We start from the raw sequence: 17,700 nt of genomic DNA, 5'->3' as shown, positions 1-17,700 counted from the left end.
TACCAATAAATAATTTGTGCTTAATATAATTTGTGTTGTTGGAGCAACAGAGAATGTTAAAAAATTAAAAATTTAAAAGATCATTCAGAGACGCTTTTGGATCATACATCAATTAACACCTATCAGGACAGGGCAAGCTAAGTATCAACACACATATGGCAATAACAACAGTTGCTGTATGTGTACCTTTCTCTAGTCCTTTGCTGCAGGTGAAGAAATTCAAGGTTCTGAAAGCTTGTAAATCTTTGGTTTTGGCATATGTGTATTAGTTCAATACCTTCTATTTTTTATGTATTAAATTGTGCTGAGAGGTGACATCTACTTTTTCAGTGGTCTAACATAAAGGAGGAGGCAATATTACACTATTTAAGTTACTGGTATAACAACAAAAACAAGGAGCACATCTCACCTTATTTATGAAGTCATCAATCTGCTTTAGCAATTCATCCTGAAACATAAGAATGAGAAATAAAAATTAATTTACCTTCCACAACTAATTATGAATAAAACTTGAGGTTACTTTTACAACAATGTAACACACTGAGAACAAAAAATTTCTATCTTTCTCTGGAAGAATATATGCAAATGAAATAAAACACATGCAGAGTGTCAGCAATCACCTCTCTGTTCTTTTTATTTCATATCGAGTGACCATGTCTTAAATAAATGAACTCTTACATTAATTATAGTGAAAAAGTAATTGAACAAAATTGCAACACCGAAACTACTACGTAACTTTCCTCTTCTTTCCACACAAGACTTTTATCACAGAAAAAGAAGGGCATGTGATAAGATATTGGAAGTTATTCTGTTGAACAACTACCACTGCTCCGAAAAGGGTCCAACAACAATAATAAAATAATACACAAAGTCATCAAGTTTATAATAATTGTAAGTGGCTGTGACTGACAGGTAAAACCTATACTCACATAAAAACAAGTTGATTTATATTAACCTAGAAACACATATTTTGCTTGATAGATGACTTTATGACATTTCTCTTATGCCAAATTTTTGTTGTGCAATGTCTGCTGCATGAACTACATTAAGGGCTATTGATATTTGAAACAATATGGGATGGTGAACTGAACTAGAAATATTAGGATGCAATGCAGAATTTCTATGCACAATATACCCACAGAGAGTATCACTGAAAGTTAATAACTTCTATATCTTTATCAGCATTTCTGTGAAATGATTTCCATTTCAAACTAGTACATTGGAAATGGAACAACAGCTTGCAGAAGGCATATAGCACAATCCAGTAACAGGTTTAGGGAACTGATCTACCACCGTGGTGTATGTCCAGAGCCTGGTTATGTATTTTACGTGAAAACCACTGCTATCCCTATTGTCTGTGACATGTGCAAAAATTGTTACAAATGTTAAATGAATGGCCAAAAATCTCAGGAATGGATGTCCAATTTGCAGATGTGCAATGTATGGAGTATGAATGCTGCAGTTAGATGCAAGGTATGGTGTGAATGTAGACATGTTATCTTATACAATCTGTTATAGACAGACATGCTAGTACATCACAAGTTAACTGACTTTGAATGTGGGTGATAATTGGTGCAAAATGCATGGTCACATAATAGCAGAAATTATACATGTATTCATGTTATTGAGATCGACAGTGTCAACTGTGGATCCTCTATACCACTGGGAAACTGTGCCTACATGAGTAACCCATCACAGAACACAACGACAATAATCTGACGAATAAACAACACATTGCACTCACAGTCATATGTGATGATTGATGGTCTACTGTGACCCAGATCACCATCAATTTGAGTGTGGGGTGACCAGAACTCTTTTCTATCAGGACTATACGAAGAAAAAACGTTCCACGTATGCCTCAGCATTTGATGAGCGACATCACATCCAGTGACCTACCATGATTTTCGACCTCTCAAGTATATTTTTCTCCTTCATAAAGACATCTTGTCAATATTTTCTGCAACAAGCCGCAACCATTCTTGACCTTTGTCAAGCAGTCCTATTTACTAATGAAGTGACCTTTGGTAGAAATGGTATAATCAATTCATACGACTGCCATCTGGTACTGGAGGACACCTTATTAATGTCTGAACTGCCACATTAACTGTCACTGATGAGAATGTTTCAGATGGTTTTGTCAGTGACCATTCACTTGATCCTTCTTGGACAAACTTAACTCAAACTCCTGCTAAATTCCATACCTTTAGTGCTTCAGAAAATATCATTTGCAAACTGACAGATCTTTTGGCTTACATACAATGGAGGCTGAGGTAATTTCTACACTACTGTTCACCAACAATTCTGTAAAACATGCGGGCTGGGACCCTGCATATTTGGCCACCATACTCACTGATGTCTTTTGCAGACCAGGTACGGACCCCGGTTTACCTTAGGAGATTGTTTCTCAATGGAAGATTGACAGTGCTGTCTACCATGTCCTGTGCACCACACATGAGTGTGACTTGCTCCCCAAGATGCTGTGGTGGCTGCAGCAGGCTTGGCAGTAAACAGCCCAATGAATCGTCTATTGACAAACAACTTCCTGATGTAAAGCAAGAGCTATATCTGATCCCTAAAGTACAGCCATGTGTGTGATGGTTGAGCAAACAGGGGTCCAGCTCTGCACATGCTACTTTCAATAACATGCCCCTCGAAAAACGGCTAGGATGCTGAACCCTCCTGTACGGCTCTGTTCATCGTAAATAAATCCCTTTGTCTTTTATTTGTAGGGGGAGCTGAAGAGAGTCATTTTTGTTGAGTAAATTTATGATAAGCAGACACATGAACTACTCTATGAAACCAGTCGCAATTTTCACTGACTGGCTGGAATAATTGAAAGGCTGTGAAACCAAAATGCACAATGTGCACACTTGCATTATCTGCAGGTGGCAAGCCTGAATGGTAAAGATCTTTTGGTGGGAAATGATGGCAGCAATCAAAATGGTTGTGTATCTCGTTGGTGGGTGCAACATGAGAGGAGAATTTTAAGGAGTCATGAGACAAGTCTAGGTTTGTGCATAGAAAGGTGCTTAGTTGAGCTGATCATCAGCTGAAATGTATAGATGAGAACGGGTTGGACTCTAAAAAAATGATGACAGACTGTTTTGCCCCTGGCACAGATAACAATGACAAAAAAAAAAAAAAGGCCAGGTGTGAGTACAACTCACACACTGAGGGTCCCGTAGAGAATTAACTGTGTATATAGGCAGTTCATCCATTCTGGAAATTAAGGATCTTAACAATTTTTGCCTGTTATCAACATCGATACTTGCAGAATATTGATCCCAGGGATTTCAAGGCTTTCGAGAATATTTTAATTTCAAGTTTGAAGTCAGATAATAAATGACAAAGGAATATTTTTTTCCTGTGGTATGAGTACAAATTAACAATTTTCAGATTTTTTTTCCTTAACTTGTATTCTGAAACCTTGCTCCTTGCCAAATCCCATTTTTCCAAGTCAACAGGAAGTACCATGTAGGTTTTAATGAGTGAGTTTGTGGGTACCAAAATACATGAATTAAATGACCATGCATTTTGAGTTCATTGACTTAGAAGCTTAACTTTTTTTACACCACCAAAGAACCACAGACCTCCATATATGACACAAATATCAACTTGATACATAGATTAATTTCTGAGAAAAGGGGTCTTGCTGATGGAGGGACAGACTGGCAGTCGGTTAACATATGACAATTTATTTTCGTGTAATATAATTATAAATTAACACTTTTGGATGTTTCCCTTTACTTGCACAGTGGAATCTTTCTTCTTGCCAAATTTTGTGACTTTAGACCAACAGGAAGTACATGATAGGTTTTGAGGAGTGACTTTGCATTAAAAAAATGTGATATAAATGGTCACATCTCTTGAGCACTAAAAACTTTGAAGCTAAGATTTATTATACTGACAAAGGACCATACACCTTAGTAAGTGACATAAATTTCAGCTTGATACACCTTCCTGTTCCTGAGAAAAAGGTTTTTTAAAAGTGAGATATACAGACAGAGAGGCAGAAGGACAACAAAATGGTCTGATAAGGATTCCATTTTTACCAACTGAGGTATGGAACGTGACTAAGAAGACCTTTCTAGGGAGTCCATATACAAATTTGCGTATGTGGGTACAAAGCAAGTGCCTATGAACATGTCACAAATCTGTTTGTATATCTTCCCTGCAAAGCTGTAGGTGTGAGGGATGATATGGTGTGTTGTATTTATAAATAATGAGATGGCAGGTTTGGAATTATCAAAATGATGGGAGAAGACAGCTTTAGCACTGCAATCAGTATGGCAGATATTAATGCATCGGGATGTCGCACTGTCAGCGACAGATAAAACTCAAGATAATAATGGGATAAGAATTGTAGACAAGCCATGAAAGAAGTGGTTCTTAACATTTATGTTTGATTTAAGCTGTGGATAATTAGGTGGCGATGATTGTTGACTAAGCAAGCTAAAATGTGGTGTTAGGGTCATTAATTTTTGGAAACAAATAAAAGAAGGAAGACAGAACCACATGATTGGTTCTAGGAAGCTTCCAGGGATTAGGAAATACGCTAAGGGTCATACTGAATTTCAGGCATGAAATCCTTGCAGTTAGGCTTGAAAGTGGAGACCATCTGCAAAGTAATCACTGTGGTTGATCGCAACAGTGGTGCACCCTATATCTGCAAGGAGGATCCCTGGTCAGAATCTGTTTAGAGACTATTGATGTCCTAATGATTATACATTTCTTCCTATATAAGATATCCAAGGCTTTTTTGAACACCAAGTTGCCTTCCTGAATGTTCCTTACCACTCAGATGGAGTTTTAAAACTCCCACATTTGGTGAATATTTCCTGTGTATGCTGTTCGCAGCCTAAAAAAATTGTATGGAATGTATACGGTTGTATTTATTTCCCACTAGCAGTTTTGACTGATGGGTCATTCCCAAATGGTACCTACATACAGTTGAGCTATTATCAGTACTATTTGGTTGTGTGTATAATTTTTGCTTGTGTTATAAGATCTTATATGTTATTCTTCAATTATGACCTACTTTTTTTGTAATATTTGTGCATGACTGTTACAATATCAATTTACGTAATAGAGATATCGTTTGTCATTTAATTTACATCTTTGATGGAAATCGTTTGTTTTCTGTTCTGAATTAGGCCTACCTTTCATTGAAAAAAACAAAAATTGTCAAAGGTCCTCAATAATAATTTTTTATTTCTAAGTTCTGTCTGTTTGTTTAAAATGTTATATGGATTTTTTGCCAGACATGTTGATTTCGATTTCCTCTAAGATGTTCATGTAACTTCTTTTTTCAGCTCTATGACAATTGGAAGACTGGCATAGATGTCTCTTGTAGAGTGTCAAACCACCCAGATAGCAGTGTGTGTTAAGGCGTAGCTTCCACAATGGGGAGGTGCGCCAGCCCTGGATCGAATCCACCCAGTAGGTTAACAACAAGGGTCAGTGTGCCTGTCAGCCTAGATGTGGTTTTTAGGTGGTTTCCCCCATCCCACTAGGACCAGGCCAGTACCCAAGTCAAACCTCAGTTATATAATTTTCAAACATTTAGAACGCCTTTGCTAACTTTTAGATGAAGAACACTGCATGAAGACAGATGGAGTATACACATTCTGTCCTGAGGGGAGAGGGCATAACAGGGTGGTGACAGGAAGGGAATCCAGTGAACCATTAAACTAACCATGCTACATCCACTAATAGCCATGCCGACTCTGGGTCAAAGTGGAATGAAAGCACAAGAAAATGAAGATGAAGTGTAATGATTTTTGTGAAGATGCGCACTAAATGTGGATGGCTGCTTTCACTTAAATTTGTATGTTCTTTGTATCTTGTATATATATCTTGATTTTACGCACTCCTGGTAATATTTTTCAGCTTTCACACAGAGAATAAACTAGGAAAGAACATAATACACCAAACTACAACCTAACAAGGTTTTGCAGGAAGTATGGTGAATAAGGGGTTGAATAGGAGAGTAATGCATGGCTCATCATTAATAGAAACACAGTTGCTTTACCGTGAACACTATATTTAACCAACTACAAGACAAGACTTTTGCCCCAATTTTTCATCTGTAAAACACAAGGTTTTCTTACATTCACTGAATGTTTTTATGTCATGTAATAGTTTAATGTAAGGGATGTCTTGCATCTGTACAGGAAGCTTTTGTAGTTGAGATCACATGCAGATGTTATTTGACAATTTCGTAAGTGTGGGACTGGGTGTAGTGTTATCCTTCTGGCTAAATGTGAGGAGGGTTGTATTGAGCTGGCAGCCAATTTTGTCATGAATGCATCCATTATACCACGCTTTTTTGTAATGAACACATATCGTGTTTAAATTGCAGTTTTCCTGAATATTATACATTTCTACAAGAAACAAATTAATTCTAATATATATATATATCTTCACACAGAACACTCAAAATGTGGCACAACACAACAAAAGAAACACAGCGCTCAAAAATAGTGCTAAAGCAGATACTGTTCGACAGCACCATCAATTTTCAAGATTGGCATCACATGATGGAGCATACTTTCAGCCCACATTGGTTTGATTTCTGCTGTTTCAACACTTGTGAGCTGAGAGGATAACTTATTGTTGTTATTCAGTTAGCTTAAACTGTCAAAGCAATAAGAACAGTAAATTGCAATGACTGATAATGGATGCAAATCACAACTGTGGCTCTCCTGAGAAATGTGGATCTATGATTTTGCAATTCACAGTTGGTCCATGCAGGCAATATGACATTAATTTTCAGTTAATAGTGGTTCATGAAGCAGAGATCACAAAAGACTATGCAGCACGAAGAAAATTTGGTATCATGGAAATGAATGTTCGTAGATGGTGTTAGATGAAAAACAGGTTAAGCTCACTAGTTCTAGATGTCAAACTTTCAGCACCCCAAATCATGGCAGGTTTTATAAATTGGAGCAGCAGGTTGTGCAGCCCATGCAAGGCACACACCAGAAAGTACAAGCTGGTGGATTACAATTGTGAAGAGGATGACACTTATGTTAAGATCCAGAACATCATTATCTTAGCAGCTCCTGTGGCATTCAACAAAAAAGCTATCTGCTTCATACAGCAGACCAATTTGTAATTTTGATTTGTTAAAATATGTTAAAAATAAAAAATTCTAACAAAACCTCTCCAAAGAAAGGAGGTTGTCTCATATCCTGGTAAATAGGTATTTATGGTTATAGCAAGATCAGAGTATATATGAATATTTCAAAACTGAATTATTTATTTCTACTGATCGAAATATAATTTACCTGTTTACGCTGTTTTTCTTCCTTAAGTTTTCTTTCAGCCTCTTCAGCTTCACGTTCTTTTCTTTGCTGCTCTTCCCACTCCTGCCGAATAAGGAGCTAAAAAAACACTTTTAATAAGTTTGAAGTTGTTCTTGTTTTACGATAAGCTGATTATAGATACTTTGATAATAACATAAAGACTAACTGATTCATATCCAAAAGTCTACTGCTTACTACACGATGCCTCCTCTATGTCGTTATTAGCAATCTATCCTAATTCATATTGTTGCTATTCCAAACTGGATTTTCCATTGTTTAACTTTGACTATAAAGTCCACTTTTATCTTTTACTCTTATGCATTAAAGAAGCATATACGTCTATTTCATCTTGTATGCAATTCACTTATAAGCCTCTGGTCCTGCATTAGTATATTTGAGTTTGAGGACATAGTGCACAAGGACTCATTGTTCCCTCCTCATTTCCACTCCAATGATAAAACGGAAAACAACCTATTATATAAAAATATGTTCATTCCTTAATACAACAAACTGCGAATGTGTTCGCGAGCTGCGGCCCTGGGCTGGCCAATACAAACGAATGCTAGTTGCAGAGTCTCCATGCTACTTGATGCGTCCATTCTCAATAGCCGCTCAGCAGCACCTGCTTGCACAAAGGCCCTGGAAGGTCCAGCTAGGAACACTGAAATTTATAACATTTTTCGACAGGCAGCAGATGATACTGGACAAACTGATGTGTCCAGTTTGCACGATGCAACTAGATGGGACTAGGAGTGGAAAAGTGAGTTACAAACTCTACAAACTCCCTTGCATGAAATATTAATATTGTATGAAACAATACTTCATGACTCTTCCTTGAATCTACATTCTCAGACTTTAGCAGTAAATCTCTTCATGATGCACTATCACCTCTCCCTTGGTGTGTCCCATTGGATTTTGATGGGCATCTCCATGATGCTTTTACGGTTCAAATGGCTCTGAGCACTATGGGACTTAACTACTTTGGTCATCAGTCCCCTAGAACTTAGAACTACTTAAACCTAACTAACCTAAGGACGTCACACACATCCATGCCCGAGGCAGGATTCGAACCTGCGACCGGATGCTTTTATGTTTACGAAACAAACACATGACAAAATGTGGTCTTCTTTGTACCTTCTCTATCTCCTCTAGTTCCTCATCTCACAAACAATACTTAAGAATAGGTTAAAAAAAGGTATTGTAAGCCAAAACTTTCATTTCTCTAGGATTAATCCACCAAAACTTTCATTTCTCTACGATTAATCCACTGAATGTCATTTTGGCAACTGAGTTTCATGTAACTAATGTTACATACTTGTCCTGCTTTAGGACACTCGAGATGCATACTCCCCAGATATTCCATGCTTATTGCTGCTTCAAATGGCTGTTCACCAATCATGCAACTGAACAATAATGAGTCCTTCTGCCTGTTTTTGTAAAATGTGTTACATTTATTTATGCAGAAGGTTAACTGGTGCTCCCTGCACTAAGTTTCCTAAGTGCTATAATTTTTACGATAATTTGAATGGTTATTGAGTGTTGTTACTGTTATTCACAGTTAACTGGTTCTGTGACTATCCTGTACACATAACTATAAATAAACAGCCTAATTTGAGTCAAGTGATAACTGTGAATGGTCGAGAAAGAACAGTATTGTCATCATTCTTGTTATGAAATATTTCAAGAGTGTGTTACAATGTGCAACAGCTTCTACTCCAATCAGGGATGCAAATAATAAAAATAAAATTAAATAAATAAAAAAATAAAAAAGTCACACAAATTGGTAAATGCAGTGCATTCATTTCTTCAAAATATTACACTGCATTTCAATAAGAGAAATTCCTGGATAAGAAGAAAAATGAGGAATGACATTATTGTAGGTGAATAGTGAGTGGCACACCCAGGTAAACTTAAGCATATGAAAATTGCACTATGTTTCAAGCTTTTGTTGAACTACTTTACTGCTGTAATGGAGGTGAGGGTGAGAGAGGACAGGAGAGGAGATGAGAGGAGAGGAGGGATGAGGGGGAGCACAAAACCCATCTTTCATCCCGCATAAACTAGAAAATAAGATATTTGCTGGCGGATCACATTACCTCTTGCTGTTCTTTCTCTTTTTTAACTCTTGCAAGGTGTTCCTGTCTTTCCTGCCACAATTTTTGTGCCATTGCTTCATCTTCTTCCCACTTTTTGTGCCTTTCTTGGTGCAAACGGGCTTCTTCCTCTTCCTGGAATTTTTCTAGTTCTTCCTGAGACGCTTTCCATGCCTGATACCTGGGGGATTTCTCCCTTTCTTCTTGCTCTGAAATTGATTAATGGGTTGGTAATGTCAATAACAATGAAATTTAAGGCTATTTCAATGCAATGCACACTTACTGAAGCAATTATCACTACAGCATTTTTCACTTTTTACACAAATATCATTAAATTCTCTTTTTGTTTGACGTCTGTTGTATAAAGACTATATAATTAAGGTAATCAATCAAGTTCTCTTATCAGAAAGCTAAACACGAGCATACAATTTCTGCCGTGAAATGTTGGCAGTGCCCTAACAGCAAATTTTAGGTCATGTGTTGCACAGTATCATGCTTTGATCATATGCAAGACGAAACATGTTTTATGTCCTCTATGTCAAGTAACTACAGATTCAGCAACTTCACAGATTTTGCAGGATAAAATATGATAATCAGCACATAAAGGAAGGAATATTAGGGTTTAACACCCCATCAACAATGAGGTCATTACAGATCGAGCACAAGTTCAGACTCGGGAAGGATGAGGAAGGAAACCGTCCATATAACAATATATTAAGAAAAGGATATAACAATATATTAAGAGAAGGAAAGTTGGTACTTACCGAGATGCGTTTGCAAGAGAGAGAGAGAGAGAGAGAGAGAGAGAGAGAGAGTGAGTGAGTGAGTGTGTGTGTATTGCTGACGAAGTCCAATGGCCAAAAGCTTTAATTGTGAGAGTCTTTTTGTTGTACCTATCTGTGACTCAGCATCTCCGCTATATGGTGAGTAGCAACTTTCCTTCTCATAATATTGTTACATTCCATCCTGGATTTTAAACTGTCCATATACCTTCTCAAAGGAACCATCTTGGGATTTGTTAAGGAAAATCACAGAAAATCTAAATCTGGATGGCTGAACAGGAATTTGACTGTTGCCCACACGAATATGAGTCAGCTATTTCAGCAGATGAAGTCTAATAGAATGATGAACTATTATTTTGCACATGTAAGTCTTATCCAACATATAAACCTTGTTTGATTAGTAGAATCATAGGTCTCCTGCTTCTAGTGAAGCTTTTCTGAAATCCAAAGTTATAAAATTTTAGCTCTGTATCTTGCTATCCTAAAATCTATGACACTTTGATTTGTTGCTGTTGTCATTTTCCACAGTTACTTTATTTTCTTATGTTCTGCTTTTCCATCTTCATTTTGTTCTAGTTTCATTCCACAAATATGGCAAAGCTTCATGTAATGGTTTGTCCCTTTGTGAATCACAAAACAGCCAATCTCTCTCTCTCTGACCACCCCTCCCTCCCTCCCCACTATAGCATCACAGGTCATACGAGGGCTATTCGGAAAGTAAGTTCCGATTGATCGCGAAGTGGAAACCACTTTGAAAATCAGAAATATTTTATCTGCAACAGTTAGCTACAGCTTCCAGCCACTGCTCTACATAGTCACCACTCTGACATAGACATCTGTCATAGCATTGTACCAACTTTCCAATATCCTTGTCACAGAAGGCAGCTGCCTGTGCTTCCCCGCCAATTCTCTACGCTCAACTGTAGCTCGTTGTCTGTGCGAAAATGTTGTCTTCATAGCCAGTAGTTAATGTGAGCAGGGATGAAACACAAAGGGAGCCAATTACGGGCTGTAGTGCGGGTGATCAAACACTTCCCATCGAAAACGCTGCAGGAGCATTTTCAATGCCCCAACCGAGAACTGTCACGAAGTAGGAACTGTATGACAGTTCTGCAATGTGGGCTGCATAACATCAGGCTAAATCTCTCATGAGGACCTCATCTTGGAGAGGGAGACACTATTTTCTACGCATCTTTATGTGCTCACCATGCGCTCAGAACTGAAAAGAGCGAAGTGATGTAATCGACAGGCATACTAGGGACACTGTCGAACACATATGTGCAAAGCTTTATTAGATTTTCACAGTGGTTTCCATTTCTTGACTGATCAGAACTTACTTTTTGAGTATCCCTCGTACATACTAGGGAACTCTCAAAGGAGACAACCTTACGACATGACCTCCTCTAAAGGTAATAAAGGAGCTGAAAAAGATATGTGCATAACATTGAAATCCAATATGAGAATGTGTAGCCAAGCAATAACCTGAAATAAGTAAAAGTAGTGTTTGATCTGTAAGAGAGAGAGAGAGAGAGAGAGAGAGAGAGAGAGAGAGAGAGAGAGAGAGAGGGGGGGGGGAATGTGTGTCTGCTACTGTGACCTTCCGAAGGGGGGGGGGGGGGGTTGAAGCTCGAAATTAAGACTTCTGATTTTTTTCTGTCATTGGTGTGTACTTTCACAAATATGAGTATTCACTACAAATTAAAATTTGGTACAAAAATGTTGTTCAATCTCTTGAAATAAAAAAAAGTACTTACTGTCTACTAGGTAAGAAACCTGGCATAGCACAACTATTTACTTAAAGCTGTATTTGAGACTTTATATGCCTGGAATTTATTTTTGACTTTTAAAGCTTCTTTGTATACAACATTTGAAGTAGTATGATTGGGGACAGGAAGGAAGGGCTCATTTGCTTCATTAATACGGGTGAGTCATGTACAGTTTGCAGTATCTGGTCTTTAGTTTGCTTATTGTAGTGGCATAACATAAGCTCACCAGGAACTGTACATGTTAAAATGGTAAACTGTCAGGATTAATCAAGATTTAGGTATAAAAATTCGCTCACCTCTGCCACTTCCTGTCAAAATTTTTCTCTTCTATGGTGTTACAATTGAGAGAAGCAAATTTAAGCCTCTATGAGTGATAGGTTCTGAGAAAAGAGATAATGCATGACACTCTCAATCAGAGTTATATTGCACCTCTTTGGGAGGAGTTTTCAAAGTGTGACTTACAGTCTGATGTTTTCGATCTGTAGCTAGTCTCCCATCATGACATTCACTGGAGTCTTAAGACCACACAGTTTTCAGTCTTTCAGGTGTTCTGGTGTATTCAGAAAGTCTCAACTGTTTTCAAGGCATTTTTATTCGTGAACATGATATCAGAATGTAATGAGTAGGTACACAAATCACAAAGAAAACTTAGTAAATTCATTTTTCTTAGCAAAGAACATAAATAAAACACAATGAAAGAAGCAAAGCAATGTCCTAAAGTTTTAATACACAAAGTGAAATCAGTAAATCTGTACATCCTACCCAAGCAATTTCGCTGTTGGTTTGTATTTGTAAAGACAAGACTGCAGGGCTTAACTCTGTCAGTGACATAAAGTTACAAAAATACATTTTTCACTGAGCTGAAAAGACTAACAGCGCCATCTATTGGTTCTTTGGTGTAGTACAAAACTAACAGTGCCATCTACTGGTTATATGGTTTACTTTCTGATGCTTAAACATCCAAACTACTAAGCTGAACAGACAGTTTTGGATAATCAAATAAAACTATGTGGTTCCAGAGACTCTTTCAAGTCTCGAACATATATAATGTATGTATGCAAACTGAAGCGATAAATGAAAATCTGGATTCAAATCCAGGTCTCCTCCTCACTAGGGAGATGTGCTAACTGCTATGCCATCCTGACAACGGCTTTGCACAGACTACCCCTAGCATGCCTCCTCCTCATTCCAAATTCCCATTTATGCCTCAGCCCACTTTCTATTCCCACTAAACTCGAACAGCGCAGAAGAAGCTCTCCAACTATACTGGAATATCTTATCATCACTGACTGAAACAGGGGATATTGCCTGAAACCAAGGAATATGTGCTTTAATCAAATGAAACTATATGATGCCAGAGATCTTTTCAAGTCTCAAACAACTATGTTGTATACATGTAGACTGAAGTAACGAATGAAAATTTGTACCACGGCCAGGGTTTGAGCCCAGGTCTTCTGCTCACTACTAGGCAGATGCGCTAATACTATGGAATCCTATCACAGTGGCTTTGCATAACTGCACAGACTACCCTAGCTTGCCGCCTGTTCCTTCCGAAGCCCCATAAAGATAAAACTTGAAATTACAATAACCTTTTTTCTAGTTTTGGATAAATAAAGCCTATTTGTTGCTCCCCAAGCTACTGCCTAGTTACATGTGGAACGTCATAAAAATTCGTCTAGTAGTTTTGGAGATTAGCGTGTTAAACAGACAAACATGATGGTTTCACAGTTCTGTTATTAGTGCAGATTTGATGTTTTTCATTTTTATACCAAACTTTAATTTATTGTGAGTACTTCTATTTTTATGAGAATAGTAATTAAAAACAGAAAGATATTATTTTTATTAAAAAATATGATTCACTATTTGTTAATCAAGACTTCAATGTGCCAGGATTCAGAAATCATAAAATTAATTTTGTGAGGTTTTTTTTTAAGTTCATAACACTGCTTTAGAAGATTTTGATGTCCAGGCACTGAGCTGTCAAGAAAATTGAATAATGTCAGCCTGTATGCTCAAAAATTGAATATGGGACATTCCCACAAACTTGCACAACAGCTGTGATACATATGGTAGAGGCTGCACAAGGTCTATAGTGCAGCAGTTATTAATATTCAACCACTGACTTCACAATTTGTGAAGGTTAATGTGTTGTCATGTTTTTGTCCTGGATATTTATCAGTAGAATGTAGCAGAGTAGTAATCGTTCATGTTAACCAAGAAACAGATTTAGTTTTTAACATTTCCTTCTTTTACTGCACTCCGCAGCTCTTAATAACCTCCTTCGCAATAGTGTCAATAGAACAGATTCAACTAACAGATCAATTCTTGTGGTGAGGTTTACCAATGAAAGAGAAGCTGAAAATTATATGTATGCTTCTGTGTGGGCTCTAATCTCTCTGATTTTATCCTCATGGTCTCTTCGCGAGATATACGTAGGAGGGAGCAATATACTGCTTGACTCTTCGCTGAAGTTATGTTCTCGAAACTTTAACAAAAGCCCGTACTGAGCTATTGAGCATCTCTCCTGCAGAGTCTTCCACTGGAGTTTATCTATCATCTCGGTAACACTTTTGCACAACCTTTTTGGATAAAAAAATACATGAAATATGTGAGCAAAGGAATGTGACCAAAAATATTTATAAGATTAAATAAGTAGAATAACATAAACTTAATTTCAAGAGGTACTCAAGGTACCCTCCGCCACACACCGTCAGGTGGCTTGCGGAGTATGGATGTACAACCAAAACTTTTAAGGGTTTTTGGTCAGATCTTCTGGCAGAATTTTACTTTCAAATTCAACAAATGATTCTCACATTGTTCTCTTTCCAATCAAAGTGGCTTTATTAAGCTTACGCTTGTCAAGTAGGCTTTGACCTTACTTAAATCGCAGATTAAGCTCTCTTTGCTTTGTAGCAAATTTCTAATACAGCTATTAAACCACAGAGGGTCTTTTCGTTAACTTACAATCTTGCTCAGATCATACATCTCTAAAGCATACTGTATAATGGTTTGAAGTTCACTCTATTTGTGCACCACATCTTAATTGTAAGAGCTGAATATTTTATGCTGACTGTATAGGTAGCTTGCAAGTTGTATCCTCTCTCTCTCTCTCTCACTCTCTCTACTCATCCAGTTATTGGTGTACTTATAGTGTAACACGGACTCTAATGCACAATGGTTGGTTGGCTGATCTGGAGGACGGGACCAAACAGCGAGGAAGCACAATGGCACTTGGCATTTTTCACATTAAGAAAGTATTACTGTAGCTGCCTTGGAGTGACTGGGATTCAAACACTGGGGCTCTGGGTTTGTATTCGGGCACTTACACAATGAATCGTGTTTACATAAATAAGACAGGAAATGAAATTTTGTACACAAACACTTTGTTATGATATCAAGGCAGGAGAACAGAATAATGACCAATAAGAAGTTTATGTACTCCACTGCAACCTACACAAAACTGGACACAAAAACAAATGAGAGCTTACAATAACTTTAAATGCAAACAATATTGTAGTACACATTCATCAGTAAAAAGGGCTACAATATCTCAATTGAATACCTAACTGAAGAATCCCATACACAGTTGTCAATTATAGCTAGTCCTGCACGAGAAGCATTTTGGAACATCCCATGATGAAATGAAAAGAAAACTTGGAGGTAAGATTATAACAATCTTACTAGGACCACGGCAGGTCAAAAAGATGATGATAATAAGAAGCATTCAGTGTCAATTAACTGGGGAAAAAAGGTTAGTCAGAAGAAATTATGAAATAAATAACAGTTTTCACCAGCTGTGGCTACACACAAAAAATATATATAAATAAAAAGAGCACAGAGGTAAAAATCTAACTTTTGTAAAACTTGTAAGTGTTAATTTTGTCATATGGCATGTGGAAAAGCAGAAATTTGAAAGTTGATTTGTTCAAGGGGTGGAAAATATTTGAAGAGAATATCTGAACCCTTTAGAACAGGAGCTCACTTCAGTACTCGTGTGAAGTGACAAATACATCAGAGAAACAATATAATTGTGAACCTAACAGCAGGCCTACTTTACGTTATAATTGTGAACCTAACAGCAGGCCTACTTTACGTAACCTCAGGAGTTTTAGGAACAGCAAAAATTTAAAACATCCGGTTATCAACCTTTCTGTAGCAAAGCATCCCTCTCCCTTGCTATTCTTTGCCGTATTCGTTTTCTTCTCATCTTTTTGGCTTGTGCTCTCCACAGCTTATGTCTGAAACAAAAATCAGAGTACAAATGATTGTTCTCTATTACCGGTTCCTGGAAAATCATATAAATATTAATGTTAGTAAAGTACATGTTTATATCCATTTGCACAATACATCGTATCGGTGTGGGAGTACTATATTTAACGCCATTTAACTTGACATATTTATGAACAGTTATACAAAACAAGAAGGGAAAAATAATACTCATCGTCAGTTAAATGCTTGCTGATTTATTTTCATATGTGAAATGAAACAGATCGTTGTTCATTCTAAACCAAGTACTACGTACACTGCTTTAAATGCAGGGAGTTTTAGCACAAAAAGAACGATAATCATTCCTCTTCATTAGACGGGGGTAAATAAATGTGAACAGATTTGCGAATAGAAAAGAAGGCCAACTAAATGAGAACCTCACCTTCCCATGTTTTATTTTTCGAACACATTTATTTAGCATGTTCAAACATTTAACCAATTACATAACACCAGTTTGTAAACAATTCTTTCATCACAACACTGCCAAAGTTTATACACGAAAGATGAAACCGTCGCCAGGCTATGATCGCTGCCGGCAAGTCACTGCCTAGTAAGCAAGTCTGGAGGGCGGCCTCGAGAGTGGTCTTGCTGCAAGCAATTAACAAAATTTATTTTTATTCTAATTGTAATTTTAGGGCATAAGCTTTTGATTTACATGTGTTCTTTATCCTTGTAGAATATCAAAACAACGCGCTTCATAAAGTTCGAAAATCGAAAAAAATGGAATATAATTCTCAGTTTCAGTTCCTCATTCGACCTTTCACAAGATGACTATGAAGGCAACTCACAATTAAACACAACTTTCAGATCATTGTTTTACCAGCAGATTTTTCGAAGTCATGTACCAGACATGTGCAATGGGATGAAATGACAATAGGAAAACACTGAAGAACATACAATAAAAAGATGCTTGAAGATTCGCTAAGCGTATTACTCAAACTCCTGTGAAGTCAACAAATGATGTGTCTCAGATCAGTGAGTACAAAAAAACTTTATATCCCATGCCTAAATGGACGAACCGTCATGTGGTGCCAATTAATAAATACGATAATTTGACACCAAATTCACAACTAATTCAAGGATTAGTCCGAACGGAAAATTAATAATGGAGGTAAATAATAAACGCAAGAGCAACACAGAGCAATCACCCCCGTCACTAGACGCAGCGAATAAATCTTCATTCATTCCACATGCAGTAAACAAGACGAAAGCAATTAGTAGTGACAATTCATCACTATGTGAAGATCTGACGAATAACTGTGAAATGTGTTTATATTCCGATAGTCATGGTGGAGGAATCGCAAACTTCTTAAAATTTTAGCATCAAGTAAACGCCACTAGTTTCGTTAAATCAGGAGCTTCAATGTGTGAAATCGTCAAGAACTGTTCCAATAATAAACGTTGTCCGGTTCTAATAGCAGGCGCAAACGATGTTTATAAAAATGATCTTAAAGGAGCTACAAGATACCTAAAAAAACACTAA

At 37.2% G+C, this 17,700-nt stretch overlaps 1 protein-coding gene across 1 annotated transcript in view; it reads right to left on the bottom strand.

The window, feature by feature from the left end:
- Positions 1 to 16,724, bottom strand: part of LOC124612660 (U2 small nuclear ribonucleoprotein auxiliary factor 35 kDa subunit-related protein 2) — a 48,437-nt gene extending 31,713 nt beyond the window's left edge. Inside the window, exons 1-5 of the mRNA XM_047140981.1 lie at positions 16,600 to 16,724; positions 16,098 to 16,189; positions 9,407 to 9,612; positions 7,293 to 7,388; positions 410 to 448 (exon numbers count right to left, since the gene is read on the bottom strand). Of these exons, the coding sequence (XP_046996937.1) occupies positions 410 to 448; positions 7,293 to 7,388; positions 9,407 to 9,612; positions 16,098 to 16,189; positions 16,600 to 16,607 (441 nt within the window). The 5' untranslated portion in view covers positions 16,608 to 16,724. The remainder of the gene's footprint in view (positions 1 to 409; positions 449 to 7,292; positions 7,389 to 9,406; positions 9,613 to 16,097; positions 16,190 to 16,599) is intronic.
- Between the last annotated feature and the right edge of the window lie 976 nt (positions 16,725 to 17,700).

This window comes from Schistocerca americana, chromosome 4 (genome assembly GCF_021461395.2).
Source record: "Schistocerca americana isolate TAMUIC-IGC-003095 chromosome 4, iqSchAmer2.1, whole genome shotgun sequence".
Taxonomy (NCBI): Eukaryota; Metazoa; Arthropoda; class Insecta; order Orthoptera; family Acrididae; genus Schistocerca; species Schistocerca americana.
Note: the sequence above shows the minus strand (reverse complement) of the source record. Positions and strands in the feature narration are given on the sequence as shown.